General features: G+C 44.3%; 2 protein-coding genes across 4 annotated transcripts in view; one reads left to right on the top strand and one right to left on the bottom strand.

Annotated features, from left to right (window-relative positions):
• phactr1 (phosphatase and actin regulator 1) overlaps positions 1-8,012 on the bottom strand; it is a 34,668-nt gene extending 26,656 nt beyond the window's left edge. The window contains exon 1 of one of the 2 annotated variants that reach the window (XM_083767767.1): positions 7,798-8,012. In XM_083767767.1, coding sequence (XP_083623893.1) covers positions 7,798-7,909 — 112 coding nt within the window. In that variant the 5' untranslated portion in view covers positions 7,910-8,012. The remainder of the gene's footprint in view (positions 1-7,797) is intronic. The other variant, XM_083767769.1, reaches the window with a different exon arrangement.
• Positions 8,013-8,679: 667 nt separating this feature from the next.
• On the top strand, positions 8,680-18,034 carry sirt5 (sirtuin 5). Of its 2 annotated transcripts, none has more exons than XM_083766367.1 (9): positions 8,680-8,806; positions 10,006-10,115; positions 10,599-10,732; positions 12,083-12,308; positions 12,663-12,750; positions 14,041-14,094; positions 15,537-15,660; positions 15,920-16,035; positions 16,892-18,034. In XM_083766367.1, exons 2-9 carry the CDS (start codon positions 10,013-10,015, stop codon positions 16,962-16,964), a joined length of 918 nt encoding a protein of 305 aa, XP_083622493.1. In that variant the 5' UTR covers positions 8,680-8,806; positions 10,006-10,012; the 3' UTR covers positions 16,965-18,034. The 2 variants fall into 2 exon arrangements, with proteins under 2 accessions (XP_083622493.1, XP_083622494.1); XM_083766368.1 differs by having other exon boundaries at positions 8,726-8,794.
• The last annotated feature ends 314 nt before the right edge of the window (positions 18,035-18,348 follow it).

An 18,348-nucleotide genomic window follows, 5' to 3' on the forward strand; every position in this document is an offset into this window, starting at 1 on the left:
CAGCTGACATGACAAGCCTCTGTTACGGGTCTCAGGGCTGCTGGGTACCTCATTAATAAAACTGAACCTGAATAAACAGGGATAAAGACGGAGCAATGAGTGTTGCTTTTCTTTCCAGAATGTAACTGAGGGGAACCGGAAGATGCGCTCCTTATATTGGGACCCCAGAGAACCTGGGCTAGAACAAACGTTCCGTCCTCACTGCATGTTACACTTTGCTAGTGCAATTAATTCACAGTATTAATTGTAAACCTTCATAAAACGAAATTATTAAATAATTCAACAGACTCTTAAAACACATTAAGTTGGGTCACACTCTCCTGGTGCTGCAACACCTTTGTTGATTTACACAACATTGGGGCTAATATTTGTCAGCCCCAGAGCCTATAGTTCAATCACATTGGAAGTGGCTCGGGAGGCATCCTTTGGTTAGACATAAGGTTGGTGTAGGGTGCGTTAAGACGACCGGATTAAGGTTGTTGAGGGGTGCGTTAAGGGTTAGGTTAGGTTTAGGTGTGCTGTCCCGTGGGAGGTTAGGTTAGGGTGAGGGTTTGAGATGGTTAACATCGGTAGACAACTTGACTGCGTGTGCGTGCGTTTATCTTGATTTGTGAGTTCTCTTGGCACAGTACCATGGGTGTGTACACATAACAAAACCATGCTGCTTCTATGCAACGATTGGTATGTGGTAATGTGGTTGACACGCACTGTAGGAGGAGAAGATGAGTTCAGTTATGTACCAGTGCCACTGTCTGCTATTTTGTTTAAAGCGGCATTACACCTCAAGCAGACTGTAATTATGAAACCTTTTAATTAATTGTCTGGTTTGGGTGTTTTGTTCATAAAGTGCATGCTATTCTTGTGTGATCCTCAACACAGGATTTGATATATCCAGACTAACATTATTAGTATTGCCTTCACCACCAATAACCATGATAGTACAGCAGCTATCTGCACCCGGGGGCATCACTATGCCAGCTTGTGCATGTGATCGATTTGCATTAATGTTTTATTTTTGCCACGGACATGCAAAACAAGTGATCAATGATATTACCAGAACACAAATGTATAGCCTACAGTACTAATAGACTCTTGACGTGTCATATATTGTCTACTCTATTCCACTGCGCTACACATTTTAAAATAAGTCACTTGTTGTGACCTTGTAGATCAGCAATTGTCCTTTCTTCTTAGCCTATAATGACATGCCCAAAATCAGGATGTCAGGGTTAAAGTAGTTAGATATATAGTTTCCCAACTAACTTACCCAGCAAGACTGGGAAGTTATCCACTGTATACTGGCAGGTGGCCGTCCTGAGACAGGCATTATATGTGGCATAATGCATGGTCCAAGTATATTCCATGTTTGGGATTTCAATAAATGGGTCTTATACAGTAAGTACAGTTGCAGAACGAGAAAGGGACCCTTAGCTGCAAAGGTGAATGGTGAATTATTGCAGATGGCAGCGGACAGTGTTACTTGGGGACATGAGGAGACAGGAAGTTCTACAGGCTAAACTAGTTTTGTTTGTCAACGTAGCTTAAATAGTTGGTGTCAGTTCATTAAGGTGTGTACTCTACTCATGCATGTCAGGATTTAAAAGGAATGTTTCACTGTTCACTGTGTTGTTGTGGAGCATTTGCTATAACAAAGTAGATAGACTAGACCCCATGCAGTAGTGTCATTGCTGTAACTTGGTATCTGTAATGTGTTCTGTTGCTGCAGGGTGAACTACTGTATGGGTAGCATTATAGTATAATTGATGCCTTACAGCCCCCCCCCCCCCCCCCCCCCTGTCTGTTTTGGAATGAGGGAACATAGGGCTGAGGGAACATAGGCCTGAGGGAACATAGGGCTGAGGGAACTTGGGTACGGTCCCCATTACAGGATACTGGTTTCTTCAGTATTATGGCAGACGAGGCCAGGTCCTCTAAAACGGAACAATTGTCAATTTGTTTAAGATACGTTGAGCAGCTTGAAATCAAGGAGCGTTTTCTGTGTTTTATTGATTGCTCAGCATCTCGTGGTGCAGCTGCTATAGTGGACGCTATAAACACAGGACTGGAGATGGGTGGTTTAAAAAACATCCCAATTGTTGCTCAGAGTTATGACGGTGCCTCCGTAATGTCGGGTCACGTTTCAGGCGTGCAGCAAAAAGAATGAAACCCCGTGCTGTGTACTGTGTACTGTGTGTGTGTGTGTGTGTGTGTGTGCGCGCGCGCACACGCACACGCACACGCACACGCACACGCACACACACACACACACACAGCACTACGGGGTTTCATTAGTACAGCAGGTAGTAGTGTGCTGCTGTACTACCTAAATAACTATTTTTTTAGGGGTTAGGGCATTGTAAAAACGCTAAAATAATAAAATAAAGGTTTAAAAAATCGCTGGTCGCTCGCCAAGCTGTCGCACCCCCTGGCGTCTAGTTCAAGCTCCGCCTATGTCTGAGAGTACAGTAGATGCTATACAGATTTCATTTATAAAGACCTATATATCTTTTAATACCTCAAAAAAGAAAGTAAGAAAATAAAAAAGACCATTACTGCATCAAAATTAGTCAATAAACTATACTATAAAAATTGTCAAATTGCCAAATAATATAAGAAAGAGGCAAAAATTGCGTTGCGAAGCTTTGTGTCGTTTGTGAGCTTGTATCAACTATTTTCACGTCAATATTTATCTGTCAAACCGAGTCAAACAAAATGTACAGTATATGCCTCAACTCCTACAATTCCAAGTGCTTGTCAGGGTGGGGGGGTCGTGGCCTGAAAAGGTTGAGAACCACTGCATTATGCAACACAATATTATGTGACATCACATATTTAACACACATACCTTGTAGTGAAAGCAAGCAGAATAGTCCTTTCCTGTTCTTTCCACTGGTCTCATCATGCTCATCTATTTCTGATGACCACATATTCTCATTAATCGTTCCCATGTCATAGTTCACATGAGCATAATGTCATCCTCAACGGTGATACTAATTTAGGCAGTGAAGCACTAGCAGGACCCGGACAATAGATTGTATATGCAAAATTAATATGCTGCTCCACCACCACTAAGACAGATAGGTACAGTAGAGCTACTGCTCAAAGCCTAAAACAGACTCAGGCTGCCATTTAACATCCCACCCCCCATCCCCCTGCACCCTCTCCCACCAGCTCCATCTTTCTGTCAGTTCATTTTCCATCCAATAGTGTACCTCATTACAATGCTGACTATACTGTAGTGCCGTGAAAGCATCACCTAATGTTATACAAGACAATATACACCACTGCACCAGCAGTTCCCAACCTTTTTTGGATCTGGGCCTGCGTGAAAATGTTTGAAAGCATCGGCTGCTGTGTCAAGTGGTTGTGTCCTTGCATTTATGCAACCAATGTAGTATAATTGAAGTTCTAATTTATTAGTATCACTTTGAAACAAACACATTTGCCAAGGTTTTCAATAAATTATTTTATACTAGTCCATACACGTTTGGGGAGAGGATGATATTCTTTATTTCCTTCTTTTTCTGAATGCGGCAAATTTGGTTGAGTGCATTGTGAGTACATTTCACCCATGTGAACGAGGGTCTGGGCACCAAATCCGTCCTCAAATCTTGAGCACGGAATATCATATAAAAGGTGTCCCTTGTGGCTCATCCGTTATGCGATGCTCAGCCAATCACAGTGCAGAATGGCACATCTTTCAGCCAATCACAACAGCCAATCACAGTGCCAATGTCGGTGCCATACATGGTTATGTTGATAAGTGGTCCTTTGTTACTAACGCCTATTATAAGATGGTTCTATTCGTCTACAAGTGAAATGTTCCATGGTTAGAGATACACATGTTTGGTAAACAGACGGACATGAGAGCCAGCTGTGACAGAAAGGCTGATGGCTGCAGGTGACCCCAAAGGGACTCCAAACAAAAGTGCAAGCCCTCCAAGACAGAAGGAACTAGAAAAGGTGCCCCTCGGGGCACAGGTCTCCACCAGGATAATAGCGTTTGTGTTTTGCCAAAATCAGCCTCATGGTGGCGCTATAACACGCCATTGTGGAAAAATTGGGGCAGAGGTTCGTCGTTGGCATCCAGGGAGATTGTGTGCACAGTTTGGCATCGCCCGGGCCAACGGTGCCAGAGATTAGCTGTACGCAGACGGATGGACACACACACACACACACACACACACACACACACACACACACACACACACACACACACACACACACACACACACACACAGACACACACAGACACACACACACACAGACAGAGTGCAAAACATATTCTCCCTATGCCTTCGGCTGGTGGAGACAAATAAGGACATGAGGTGAACGTTTACTGTATGCGTGAATAATCTATAGACACTCTGTACATTCTTGCAGAATCTGTCTCACACCGTCCCACAACAAATGCACTTTACAAACGCTTGTAAGTGTCAAACAAACATATTTCCCTGTAAATGTCCCTCCCACCCTTGGTTCCCCTTTATCTTCCTCCATATCCCCCTCTAGCTGGACTTTCTATGTTGTGAATTAATACAAAGTGACAAGAGAGCCTGTGGGACTGTACTGATATACTGTTGATGTTTGTAAGTGTGAACATGAGACTTGACACATCATACGGCCATGAGTCACACTATCTTCCTGTTCCCTCGTCATCCTCTCTCTCTCTCTCTCTCTCTCTCTCTCTCTCTCTCAGTTCTGCTGACATGTGTTCCAATAGGCGGAAGACTCAGCTGTGACAGCACACATAAGCCCTGCTCCTCAGCCATGACATCAAGTCAGTGGAGAGCCAAACTGCCAAAACGTGAGATGAGAACAGAGGAGACCTCCAAATTATCTTGAGAGGTGACTTGAGTTGGAGCCACAGGCCTCATCCCTGGCACAGGTTTGCCATCTTGCCAACAAAGGCTGGCTTGTTCATAAGCTCAATGCCAAGACCCCAACTGCCAGTGCCAACTGAGTGAGGTCTTTTGTATGGCTGGGTTCTACGGCGCCACAAGCCTGTCTTGAGACAGCCTCTCTCTGCTCTTGTATTCTGCACAGGTAATTCCAGCAAATTCAGCCTGAGGTCAGACTAATGTGCGCAGCAGTTCTCAGAACAGTAGTGTGCGCACGTGTGTGTGTGTGTGTGCGTGTGTGCCTACGTGCGTGCCTATACGTGCGTGCCTACGTGCGTGCCTACGTACGTGCCTATGTGCGTGCCTACGTGCATGCCTATGTGCGTGCCTATGTATGTGCCTACGTGCGTGCCTATGTGCGTGCCTACGTGCGTGCGAGTGAGTGAGAAGGGATGGACATAGATAGAGATATGGCAGAGATATTCACGCAGCTGACCTGGATTTCCAGACCCGTGCTGGAGAGCCAGTCTGGTGGCAGACTGGCACAGGGGAGGGGGGTAGTGGGGTGGGGGTGGGCCAGTGATTCAAAGGATTCATACACCCATGACTCCATAAATCATGGGTGTACAAATCCATTTTGTTCCATGTGTACACTCTCAAGAGTTACAGACCTGTATACCGGTCCATTTGGAACCCCGTCAAGGCACCCTTGCATGAGGGTCCTTGCTAGGACCCCACTTTGAGAACCACTGTCCACTGGGGTAGGGGTTGCGTGTGGTACCGGAACGCAGGCGGAACCCTTGTGTGTGAACAACCACAGCCTCTAGAATTTACCAGGCCTAAACAGGGGAACAGAATTATCTTCATGCCCATATTTGATTCACTCAAGAAATGCAAATCCCTCTCTCTAACGATATCACTCCTGCAGGTCTGAGCACACACTAAAATCCTCAGTAGTATAGTTTAAATTAAACTCTGAGAGTGTAAACGTGGACCCAAATGTACCCTTGTGGGTGAAATCATGTTTTTGAGAAGAACTCTGTGCCGTGAGCAGCTGGAGAAAGGTCAGGTTCATCAGAGCAACATGGTGAAAGCTGCACTGCCAGCTGTGTTGTGCACTGAAACAACAGAACTACCAGCTCACGTTGCACCCAACATGCAACTATAAATCTGGCTTTAGCTCTCTTCCAAGAAAATGGGGATCAGAAGGTGGATGAGGAAATTGTTGATCAAATATCTTTATTTTATTTTATTTATATATCATTGTCCTATATGTCATTCATGTTGAATGTCATGTTTTGATGTTCTGTGTGGACCCCAGGAAGATTAAGTGCTGCTATGCACCAGCTAATGGGGATCCTAATAAAACTCTAAAACAAAAACAAAAATATACAAATTGTGGTGAAATAATCTACTTTCTTAGAGCCATATGTCAGTAGGTCTAAAAGATGGGGATATTATATAGAGCCCACATTTACAGTAATTCTGGCTACTATATGTATCACTGACTGACAGCTCTTCTATCAATCCTTAATGGCCTTTAAGTAAATATATCAGAGAACAGTGCGTCGTGGGTGAGTCATTAGGGTATGTAAAGAAAGCAATAGTGCTGTTGGAATGTCATAGGGAAATCTAATTTCAGATCAGCCGCCTTTCAGATCGACTGCCGTCTGGTCTGTATAGCTTTGCTGAGCAAGCCATTGTGTGCAACAGAGCAACTGTTAAGATTAAGGAGAGAATGCAGGCAAAGCAGAACAATAGCCTGGCTGGGGAAGAGTTGGCCTCTGTCCGGAATGGAAAACATAGGCTAGACACTAGCCAAGCCTACAGTAGGCTTTACACATGTGACTGGGATTTGTCATAATCGGTCGGGGGGCGGGGGTCGAATGAAAGCTGAATTCGGATGCGTTACCTCAACAAAGAGGAGGTGGACGGTAGTTCACCTGCATGCAAAAACGCCGGTTCCTACAAATTATGTCAGGGTCTCTTAGTAGCGTAGAGACTATATGCTGATTCTGCTTGATGACCGTTTCAGCACCGGTAAATAGTGGACAGTTCCACACGTGACGCTGTATTGATAGCAGTAGCTATAGAAATAAAGGGGATTAATGTGGGTTTAGTCGTTTTAATCTCGGTGAGAAGCAACACTAGTCATATTCAAATCAAAATGTTTAGGGAAACTGACATATAGGCTAAAGCCATGCTCACATTGTGCAGAGCTGCAGGCACGCATCTTCAGTAGCCTATACAACGTGGTGTCCATGGCAACAACGGGAACAATTACTCATGCATATTTCCAGTTTAAGACGATATGACATTTGGCAAGGATGGTGCATGTCTCAATGAACTGTCACACATGACCCTCTGCGGGAACAGAGGAATGAAGACAGCAGGAACAAGTCCAACTGCATTTGTGCCAGACAGTGCGGTGAATCCAGTTCGTATAGCAGCCTATGTACAACATGGCAACGCTGGCATTTTACAATGTGGAACTAATACTATAGTCTGTATGAAATCGGGGATGCTCGTATATCGTATATGTCCCGAAAAATAATTACATTTGTCTCGTCTTGACTATCCCCTGACCGCAGCCATGTCATGATCATTGTCTGGTTGACTTGTTTCCATGATGAAGCCGATTTCTCATGAGCTCAGCTCACACAATGCATGAGTCACGCTGTAGTCACTCAGTCACCACCATGCATGCATGATGCACGCCATCTACGGCGCACCCGCGACCGAGGAGCAGCTCAGCACCATGGATAACGTAAGACAGCATATTCTGTGCTGTCCCCAAGTCACGCTTGATTTGTGACAGCTATAGCTGTAGTTTCAGCCACGATAATGTACATTCCCCGCAAATATTTTGCCAGATAGGCTACAGGCACTAGGCAGCCACTTCATGGTGACATTTGTCTGTGTTCGAATAGAGCGCGTGGTGCTACAGCCTTCCTACCTGTCTCCAGGTGCAGTGAGATCCTCGCCTCGTTGATATAAGGCGTGTCGCTCTTGGACCGGACTCTCCGAATCGGCCGACGGTCTACCACGTCCTCCGGAGCCGCCGCCATATTCCGCCAGGCCGGCAGCGTCCACACGGGCGACCGACCGGCGGGACTGCGAGAGACTCGGCGCCGCCGCCACACACATGCACCCGATGCAGACGGAGGTGCGGTTATGATGATGGTGGTGAAGATGATGAGAGAGAGAGAGAGAGAGAGAGAGAGAGAGAGAGAGAGAGAGAGAGAGAGAGAGAGAGAGAGAGAGAGAGAGAGAGTGTGTGTGTGTGTGTGTGTGTGTGTGTGTGTGTGTGTGTGTGTGTGTGTGTGTGTGTGTGTGCGTGCAGAGAGAGAGAGGTGCGTGAGAGACTTGTAATGATGATCAAACGTTTGCAGTTAATTTATGTTAATTGTTAAGTGAGCGTCACCTGCATGCACAAAGCTATTTTACAGTAGGCTACACTATAGGCTGAGCGGCTTCAGCTGCTATGCCCTCAGTCAGTGCATTGCAAAACCATTGGTTTCCTTGGTTCCTTGGCTCCAGTCCTGTTGGGCTCACTCTAATTCCAAACTATTATATAGCCTCTATACGATATCCTGGTGAAGAATGGGATTAAAGATATATAATATTAACAATGTATTACATTTTTTATGTAAAATAATGACTTCACTGTCTGTAGCCTATGTTCAGTTCAATGGACATGAACATACTACTGGAGTGGAATATATATAGTAGCCTAGCCTATTTCTGAAGAGAACAGGACTAACAGACTGGATGTAGGATTTAAATCACTCCACAAGGTGGCAGACGATGCAACATAACGATGCAAGCTTCCCTTAAACTCCAAAGAAGAAGTACGTAGTCTATAGTTCCTTCCTATTTAGTCATAATAATGTAATAGCTATAGGTTCATTTTATAATAGTGCAGACAGTTGACAGCTGCCTGTGTGGACGAGGTCAGTCTAAAGGTAGTTCATATGAGTTGACACATTATTCAGCTTCGTAACTGAAACAATAATCTTAACCCACGGTGCTTAACATTTTACGGACATCCAAAGCTGTTAACACTGCTAGCTTCAGCTTGATAATGTTAGCTCTCAGAATTCACCTTCCAAATGTGCTATTGTCTGTCTGTGCTGTGGCACTGACGTTACTTCACAGCGAGGTCTAGTTGGAGTGATCCTCCTACGCAGTAGACAGAAAATACCGGTAGTAAATAAGTTGTCCTAGTGGAGCAGTTGAAATGAACGTACGCCTACCATGTAATTCTGTAGCAATTCTCTGTTCTGTAATTTGTCTATCTCTGTCTGATGCTGGCTGCTGTGTGTGGTCCACATTGCCTGATTACTGCACCTGTGAGGTCACAGGTGCTACTAGAGTGACAGTGACTGTATAGGGCAGGCCATACAGTCACTCTGTCACTCTAGTCTAAAGCCTACCAGCCACCACCATATGACCCATCTATCATTATCACTATCACACAAGTGGTTCTCAAACATTTCATTGGCCCCCATAACTCTTTTCTTGAGACACACGTACACTTGGTTATACAGACCTGTTAGCAAGCAGTGTTCATTTTTTCCCCGCAATATTTTGATTTAGTATTTTGAATAACACACTATTTAGTCATAGTCGTTTTTAGTCTTCTGAACCTTAGTCGACTTAAGGGCAGTCCATACTCTCTCCGACCACCAAACTTTTCGTCGGAAAGCTCCGGTACAACTACAACATGACGTCACTTGCAACTTCTGAAACGCATTTCTCTGAATTTTTGTTCTGAAAGCTGCACTCCCAGATGTTGTAACTCTCCGAACTCTACTTCGGAGAAAAAATTAAAGTCTGATCTTTCCGACGAAAAGTTCGGTGGTCGGAGAGAGTATGGACTGCCCTTTAGTCTTTAGTCTTAATGCAATGTTAATTTCGCCAGAAAATATGTCTTAGTCTTTTGAATAACACACCAATTAGTCTGACTCTTAGTCCTATTTAGTCTCATGAAAAACCTTAGTCGAAGTCTTTTGTCTTAGTCAACAAAATTAACACTGCTGTAAGAAGGGTCCATTCTGAACCCCCTAAATGATACCTGGGAGGGCTGAGGGTCCCTGAACCCCACTTTGACAACCACTGGTTCACAGTACTGATCTCTATACTGTATTCTCCCCTGACCCAGAACCCTGATGATCTTAAAACAGCTCGCCAGTAGAGGCACAATAACCTCTCAGTTGTGTGCCTGCCTGAGAAACCCCTGGAATATACAAGACATGAGCCGGCCCAGTTCAGGTACAGTATCTGTGCATACAGCGTGACTTCACTTGCTATCATATCATTCACTGTATGATCCATGCATGCAGTTGAATCAGTAGCATGTAACAGAACTATGGACAGTACAGAGTACACTGATGTCATACTGTATATAATGATGCTAGTAGTAAGTGACGTAGGGCAATTCTCAAACTTTTCCGGCCGAGACCCCCCAAAATAATCAAATTTGAACTGAACACTTTTGGAGTTGAGACATTACATTTAGTTTTACTCAATTCCACAGATAAATATTGTGGAAAATAGTAGATCGACAAGCTTGTACATCGACTGTTTTCATTTTAGCCTCTTTCTTATATTTTTTCTGTCATCTGGGGACCCCCCCAAAATCATATGGGGACCCACAGGTTGAGAACCACTGATGTAGGGAACCCATCTTCTGGTGTATTTAAGTATGTGTATGTCTTTGTGTGTGCTTGCGTCTACTCTTCTGTATGTGTCTAGATGTGGCAGCATTCAGGGAGATCTTTTCCAAGTCCAAGCACATAGCCATTCTGACTGGATCAGGGGTGAGTGCAGAGAGCGGGGTCCCCACCTTCAGAGGAGAGGGGGGATACTGGAGGAAATGGCAAGCACAGGTAAGGCAAGGCAAGTTTATTTGTATAGCAGCACATTTCAACAAAGATTAATACAGTAAAAAGGAAGACGGAAACAAGAAATTAAATGCTCATCTCCTTAATAGGCGATAAGAAGTGTTGACCTGATGTCACTCACTAAACTGTTCAGCTGATCTGTCAGGGCTGGTATGGTAGAATTTAAGGAAACACTTATTAAGGACACAATATAAAAAGACAATATAGCCAAAGTAAATATAAATCGCTATAAACAGAGGAAGTACAGTGCAGAAGAATAATTAAACAAATCTCCAAAGGCAGGACGAGGTCGCTTCTCGCCCTCAGGCGTCTTACCGTCTTACCGCCCATCAGCTCAATCACAGTGCAGCAGAATGGCATACCTTCCAGACAATCACAACCGTCAATCACAGCGCCAATTTCAGCGCCATTCATGGTCATGTTTCCATCCAATCACAGGCTCAGCAGCAATTTCCGTCCCTAATTTTCCGTCCTCATTACTAAAATGATTAGTTATTAGATAGATAGAACAGTGAAGACACTGTTACTGTAAGGGTTGAGAATGATCTGCGGTCACAAGAGCGAAGTGCTGACCAGATGGTCAGTACTTCTGGTCAGCACTTCTACTTGCCGAGTAGAAACCCTATCTACTCGGCAAGCCTCAGTCAAGACTACGCTCCTATCGAAGTTAGGAGTTATATCTGATCAGCACTTCCACTCTTGTGACCACGGATCATTCTCAACCCTTACAGCTTAATTTGTCAAATAATGATTCTGGCAAGAAGCCTTATAAAAGGAGTAAATGACGTAACGTCTAGGTATTCGTGACGTCAACCTTGACAGTTACAGTAGTCAAATTAATTAACAGATACATGGTTTTCTAAATCTGAAATATTGAAAAAAACAGCTAGAAAAAAGCCATATTTTTTGTGATTGTGTTTCAAATTTTTTCACAACTTACGTGACCCTTAGTGGGTGCTGGCGGCGTGTTCTCTCCTCCCATCACTGCCCATACCCGAGGTGAGGTTGGCGAAAGGGCCTTTCTGTGTGGAGTGGAGTTTGCATGTTCTCCCTGTGTCCCCTAGGGTAGGTACCCTCACAAAAAACATGCAGTAATCCTGGTCTCTAAACTGCCTCCCCCTGGCCAACTGGTCGTAATAACGTGTTCCTTCCAAGCGTCCAACCAGGGAAACTTGGACACTCATGCATGAAGGAAGCATGAGTTCAAGTCCGTTGCTCTCCCCAGGTTGCCGGAGTGTGTGTAGACGTACGTGACCCTTATCTACTCATTCCTTCAACGTACCTTTCCTGTATCTGCATCTCTGTCTCTATCTCTCACTCTCTCCACTCTGCTAGGAATTGGCTACTATGGAGGCCTTCTCTAGGAACCCGTCCCGTGTGTGGGAATTTTACCACTATCGTCGCGAGGTCATGTTGAGCAAGAATCCTAATCCCGGCCACTTGGCCATTGCAGAGTGTGAGGAGCGACTGGCCAAACAAGGCCGGAGGGTCACCGTCATCACACAGAACATTGACGAGCTCCACCACCGCGCCGGGTCCAAAAATGTCCTGGAGCTCCACGGTAAGTAGCAGAGTTGTGAAACATTATTGTTCAATACCAGTATCTGATCAATTGAAATACGCTCTGCCGATACCAACTGATTCTTCCATCCATTTCCGTTTCACCTCCAATTGATAGTATGGCATGTGAGGTTTGTTTTGGGTACAAGTAGGCTATCTACGGCTGCATCATTCTGCATACTAATGACGTAAGCCTATTAAATAAAAGCACTAAGTCCCGTCACTACTAGTGGTTTGGATGCACATGGACTGTAACTGCTGGATGTCTGAACACTGTACTTCACTTCAGCTTCTTTTCTGTCAATTGTCTTTGCCTTCCCCTCCTATCTTCACATGTTGGTCTTGGGGAATCCAGGCAGTCTCTTTAGGACGCGCTGTATGAGCTGCGGCCATGAAACAGCCAATCACAAAAGCCCGATCTGTGCTGCCCTGGATGGCAAAGGGTAAGGTCTTCAGTTGCAAGAGGTTTGTTGCCTCTGTAGACATTTCCTCCAAATGTATGGCTAGAAAAATAAGTTACATAACATTGACCAATGACCATGTTCAGTAAATCTTTTGTACTAGTATTTTAATCTTGTGTCTATGCTCTAGTCTAGTCTATGGCATGGGATTCAGATTCCTTTATTTGCCATTGTGTAAAACACATAGGAATTTGTTTTGACATTAGTGTGTGTGCATTCCTTATTCCTTTTTTCACATATAACAAATAAACGAACAACACAAATACAACACCGTCCAAGAAGTATAAATATAAAGTGCAGAGTTATGGAACATAGTGCAAACATGTCCGTTGTCCGGTGTCATAGTGCCGGTGACACTCCCTAGGGGCGGGGGTGGGAGGGAAACCAGAGTCATTTAGCAGCCTGGCGGCTGAGGGGAAAAAGCTCAGTCTGTGGCGGGCTTTTGTTGCCTTCAGCAGCCGCAACCTTCTCCCAGAGGGGAGCAGGGTGAGGAGGGCGTGGCCAGGGTGGGAGGGGTCTGCCATGATATTTCTCGCTCTTCTCAGTGCCCTGCAGGGACTTGAGCGAGGGCAGTGGACGGCCAATCACCCTCCCGCAGAGCGTATCACCCGCTGCAGTTTGGCAAGATCTTTTGCAGTGTGTGAGTGTGTGAGGATGGACTCAATGATGGCTGTGTAAAACTGAGCCATCATGGTCCTTGACAGTCTGATCTTCCTCAGCTGCCTGAGGAAGTACAGCCTCTTCTGGGCCTTCTTCAGGAGGGCCATGATGTTGAGTTCCCACTTCAGGTCCCGAGAGAGGATCATGCCTAGGAACCGACATGACTCTACTGGGGTCACCTGGGGGTGCCTCCCAGCATGATGGCCATTTATTCTGTTGTCCACTCATGTGGAAATTTGCCTTTGGCTTCATCACCGAGCTCTAGATATAAAGGTAGATCAAATGAATACACAACTATACTCCGGCCCACAAGACACAAGGACAACATAACATGTCTTCCCAAGATGTGTGTTCCAGACAGTCCACATTTAGAAAAGAAAGTATTATTTCTGGTGGAGCAGAAATAAAACTCCTTTAGCTCGAGCACTTAAACTGTTGATCGGAATCAAAAGGGTTATGCAATATGCATTTATGAGAGACATGACTTGGTCTTTGGAGTTTGACACATTTAAGTACATCTACAGCTACACTGACAATAACTACACATGCAATTTACAGCTATAGGCCTACATGTAATTGTAAATCAACAAACATATCTAAATATCTCCCCAGTGCTCCAGACCCAAACACCAGTGATGCCGGTATCCCAGTACAGGACCTGCCCAGGTGAGATACACACCCAAGTTGTTTTCGGATTAAATCTGGTAGCTATGAGTAGAGAAAAAGAGACAACCAGTTGCTCACCGGAGACGTACAAGTAAAAAAAGTTAAAATAGTAAAAGGTTCTCCTGGATCAGATGGGATAAAACGTCAGATAAAAAAGAGGAGGTTCGGGCACTTTATTTAAACCAACATGCTATTTGATTTTCTGACGGGCAGGCCCCAGTGTGTACGCATAGGAGAGAGAAGCTCGTCCACAATTCTCACCAGAACCGGTGCACCCCAAGGCTGCTGCCTCAGTCCTCTGTTGTACAGCTTGTTTACGTTTGATTGTGTCGCCAGATATGAGAATAACATCATAATTAAATTTGCAGATGATACCACAGTGATCGGACTAATAACCGACGGTGATCAGAGGGCCTATAGGAGGGAGATAGAGGATCTACTCTATGGTGCGATAACAACAACCTCTCACTTAACACCAATAAGACCAAAGAAATCATTGTAGACTTTAGGAAGTCCAAAGGTATCCACACCCCCATTTCCATCAAAGGGTCATCTGTCGACATAGTTGTTAACTTTTAATTCCTGGGCATACACATCACAGACACATTCACATGGTCACTCAACAACGAGTACATCCTCAAGAAGGCGCAGCAGCGAGTGTACTTTCTGAGGCGCCTTAAAAAATTTGGCTTAAGTACAAAAGGACTAGTGAACTTTTATCGCTGTATAATTGAAAATGTCTTAACTGGCTGTATCACAGTGTGGTACGGTAACACGACCACTCAGGATTGCATTAGGTTGCAGAGGACCATTAAAACAGCAGCTAAAATCATCGGCACTACAGAATTACCCAGTCTCCATAACATCTACACCACTCGCTGTATGAAAAAAGCCCATAACAACATGGAAGACACCAGCCACCCCGCAAATACCCTGTTCAAACTACTCCCTTCCAAAAAACACTACCAGAGCATCAAATCTCGTACCACCCGTCTCAGTAACAGTTTTTACCCCCAGGCAGTCAGGCTGCTGAACAGCTGACCTTGAACTGTATTGCACTTCACTTCACTTGCACTTTTCTTTTCCTGTTTTTTGTCTTTTCCTTGCACTATAATAGATGTTTGTTTATGTCCTGTGTATGTAAGACTGAGAGTGCTCTGAGCTAAATCATTTTCATTGTATGTATACTCTATATCTATAGTTCTATACACATGACAAATAAACCTGAACCTGAACCTGATGTTTTGAACTAAACGGTCTTCATCAGGGCTAAATTAATACAAAATAACAACTATCATTATGGGCTGGAAGGATGTGAGACCAGCCCGGTAATGAAACACTTAACAAATGCACAGAGCCTATTCTGGTTTTCTAATAAATTATTTCACACATATGCCTCACTATTTGTACCATGTGTGTCCTTCTGATTTCATGTGAGCCAGGTGCGAACAGGAGGGCTGTCATGGTCTCCTCAGACCTGCCGTGGTTTGGTTTGGAGAGACGCTGGACTCGGACATCCTGAGCCACGCAGAGAAAGAGCTTGAAAACTGTGACCTCTGCCTTGTGGTAGGTCTGTGTCCAAGTAAATCATTTTTCCTGGGCTATTCAAATAGACTACCCTGAAGACACCCCCTGCATTAAACGTGTCTTACTTTGAAGCGCCCAGATAAAATGTTTTACTGAGCAAATTGCCCCTGGACCACAGTGGTGTTTTCTCACTGTAACCCACTTGGCCATTTGACCTATTGTATCATTATTCTATACATAGACGCTTTGAATTTGTTTAATCAGCTACACACAAATCCTGCTCTCTTGACGGCTGCAGGTCGGCACATCGTCCATTGTGTACCCAGCAGCCATGTTTGCCCCACAAGTGGCAGCCAGAGGGGTCCCTGTGGCTGAGTTCAACATGGAAGATACTCCAGTCACCATGCGCTTCAAGTCAGTGACTCACTCACTCATTTTTCCATTTTCCAAACGGTTCCCTTGACTCCCTCCCTACTCGCACTTCACTATAAGGTGTCCACATGAACTATAAAGTGTCCACTACTCCACATGAAGTAACACTCTCAGCTCCAGAGGGCTTATTCTAAATCACTGGTTTTCCACCTGTACCGCAAAGGTATTGCAAGTGAACCCCAAATTAATTGACAAAGCACTATGATTTTAGACGGCATGTACTGTATGATTGTGGCCAGATGGGTGGGCTGCGAATGCTTTCAAGAGTTTCAAGTGGGCCCTGGAGGACTCCGCTTAACTAAATATATAGGGTTTAAAGGGGAGGATTTAAATAAATGGGCGTACTGTAGGTCAGGCTTGCTACTCTTCACCGGCAGAAAGAATCAGTTGTCAGTCACCATGGTTAATAGGAGTGGACAGCATAAGGATGTATATACAGGTAGGTAGTGTCTGGAATGAGACTGAGCCACTCGGTCACTCTCCCTCTCTCAATCTCTGCATTTGACTCTCTTGCACACATACATCTACAGTATGTGTGACAGCTTAGCTAATAACACTAGACCGTGTAGAGCTCAAGACCCTGATGTTAGAAAGGAGAGTGAAGAGGGCAACAATTCAGGAGTCCCGAGTTGGTGTTGGCTAGACCGCACTCTCACATCACACATGCACGCACGCATGCATGCACGCACACACACACCCACACACACACACACACACACACACACTTCGTTCAGATTAATTAATTAATTAATTAATTAATTAATTAATTAATTCATTACATTTACACTCTAGGGAGCACTCTGACATCTGTATTTGTGTGCGTATGTGTGGGTTTTAGGTTCCACTTCCATGGCCCCGCTGGGATCAACCTGCCCCCAGCACTCACTCGCCACGAGGCCGAGTGCAAATGAGGAAGAGTCCTGGAGTCTGACTCGTCTCTTCAGGCATGAGACACTTTATATACTGTAGTTCAGACTGTCTGATGCTGAGAGGCTTTATTGGAACATAATCCAATTCTCTGCCTGTCGCGGTCCAAACAAGAAAAGCTGCTCCCTTGTATATACCCTTTGTCTGGTGTCGAATCCACTGGGAATATTTTCTCCAATCCGTATCTCACATACAGTAAATATAGACTCGATGGCGACAGCCAACGGCACCAATATGGAAATCAACGATGGTGGCTTGCCTGACTTGAATGCAATGACATCTCATTTCGCGATTTGCATACAATTAAAACCAGAACAGCATATGGGCTTTCAAGACCTTTCTACAGGGCGATGTAATCGCCCTCCTGCCTGCCTGATTGGTTTTTTAACCCAATCCAATCGTGTTGTGACTCATGGCAATAATTGTGATAGTTCTGTTGAATGTATATTTCTGACCCTCATTATTGATGACATGAAAATGTTTTTAATTAGTGCGACAGCTTGACGGCAGACTAATATGGTTGTAGGATAGACTCCAGGCAAGATTAAGAAAGTATATGACAAAGCACACTATACTACTCTGTGCTAACTGCCAGAATATAGCCAACTTACTATGGTCTAAAATAATAATTAATTAAATAAATACCCTTTGATGTTTTTACAAGCAGGATTTATGAACAAGGTGGTTGTAGCAAATAATTGCCATTTGTTAAATAAACACCATATAACATTCTTGTAACCTTTACTGCTACAATTAGTTATGACAGCAGGGGGCAGTGTTTAGTTGCCAGTTCTCCAGAGGAAAACCCTGATTCACTCCAAATGAACTGGTTTGTATCCTAATATATAGGTTAATTTGTGATAAAAGGCTCAATTGGTAATGTAAGTAATGGCTTGATCTGCTTTGGTTAGAGCGGTAATGTTAACTCAGAGAGGATTTGGGTGTGTCTTACTAAGTTACTATAAGTGTTTTGCATTTGTCATGTGTCTGAATATTGTTGGAACAAAAGGAAGTGTGCTCAAATCCAATGAGATAAAGCTGTATTCCGACTCACTGACGAAACTCTGAATTCATTGGTTCCTTAGATTGTGGTAATTTTATTGATTACCACCATGATTTTGGTGAGAGAGAGAGAGAGTGTGTGTGTGTGTGTGTGTGTGTGTGTGTGTGTGTGTGTGTGTGTGTGTGTGTGTGTGTGTGTGTGTGTGTGTGTGTGTGTGTGTACCTTTTATTCCCCACTCCTTTGGGGTATTTGTATCACTGTACATCTGCACATAATGTATGTCAAATTAGTTACTTAGAGCTATTAATACAGCGCCCAGGTAGCCAAATGTCTTGCTCAGGGACACATTGACACACAGGCAGGGG

The sequence above is a fragment of the Protomyctophum parallelum genome (assembly GCF_964188405.1).
Source record: "Protomyctophum parallelum genome assembly, chromosome: 6".
Taxonomy (NCBI): domain Eukaryota; kingdom Metazoa; phylum Chordata; class Actinopteri; order Myctophiformes; family Myctophidae; genus Protomyctophum; species Protomyctophum parallelum.

What these genes read in the sequence shown, in the direction of transcription:
- sirt5 (XM_083766367.1), top strand. Translation starts at nt 10,013, where the DNA reads ATGATCTTAAAACAGCTCGCCAGTAGAGGCACAATAACCTCTCAGTTG. An exon ending in GCTGCCCTGGATGGCAAAGG is followed by an intron (nt 12,751 to 14,040) that starts GTAAGGTCTTCA and finishes ATATCTCCCCAG; the next exon opens with TGCTCCAGACCCAAACACCA. An exon ending in ACTGTGACCTCTGCCTTGTG is followed by an intron (nt 15,661 to 15,919) that starts GTAGGTCTGTGT and finishes TGACGGCTGCAG; the next exon opens with GTCGGCACATCGTCCATTGT.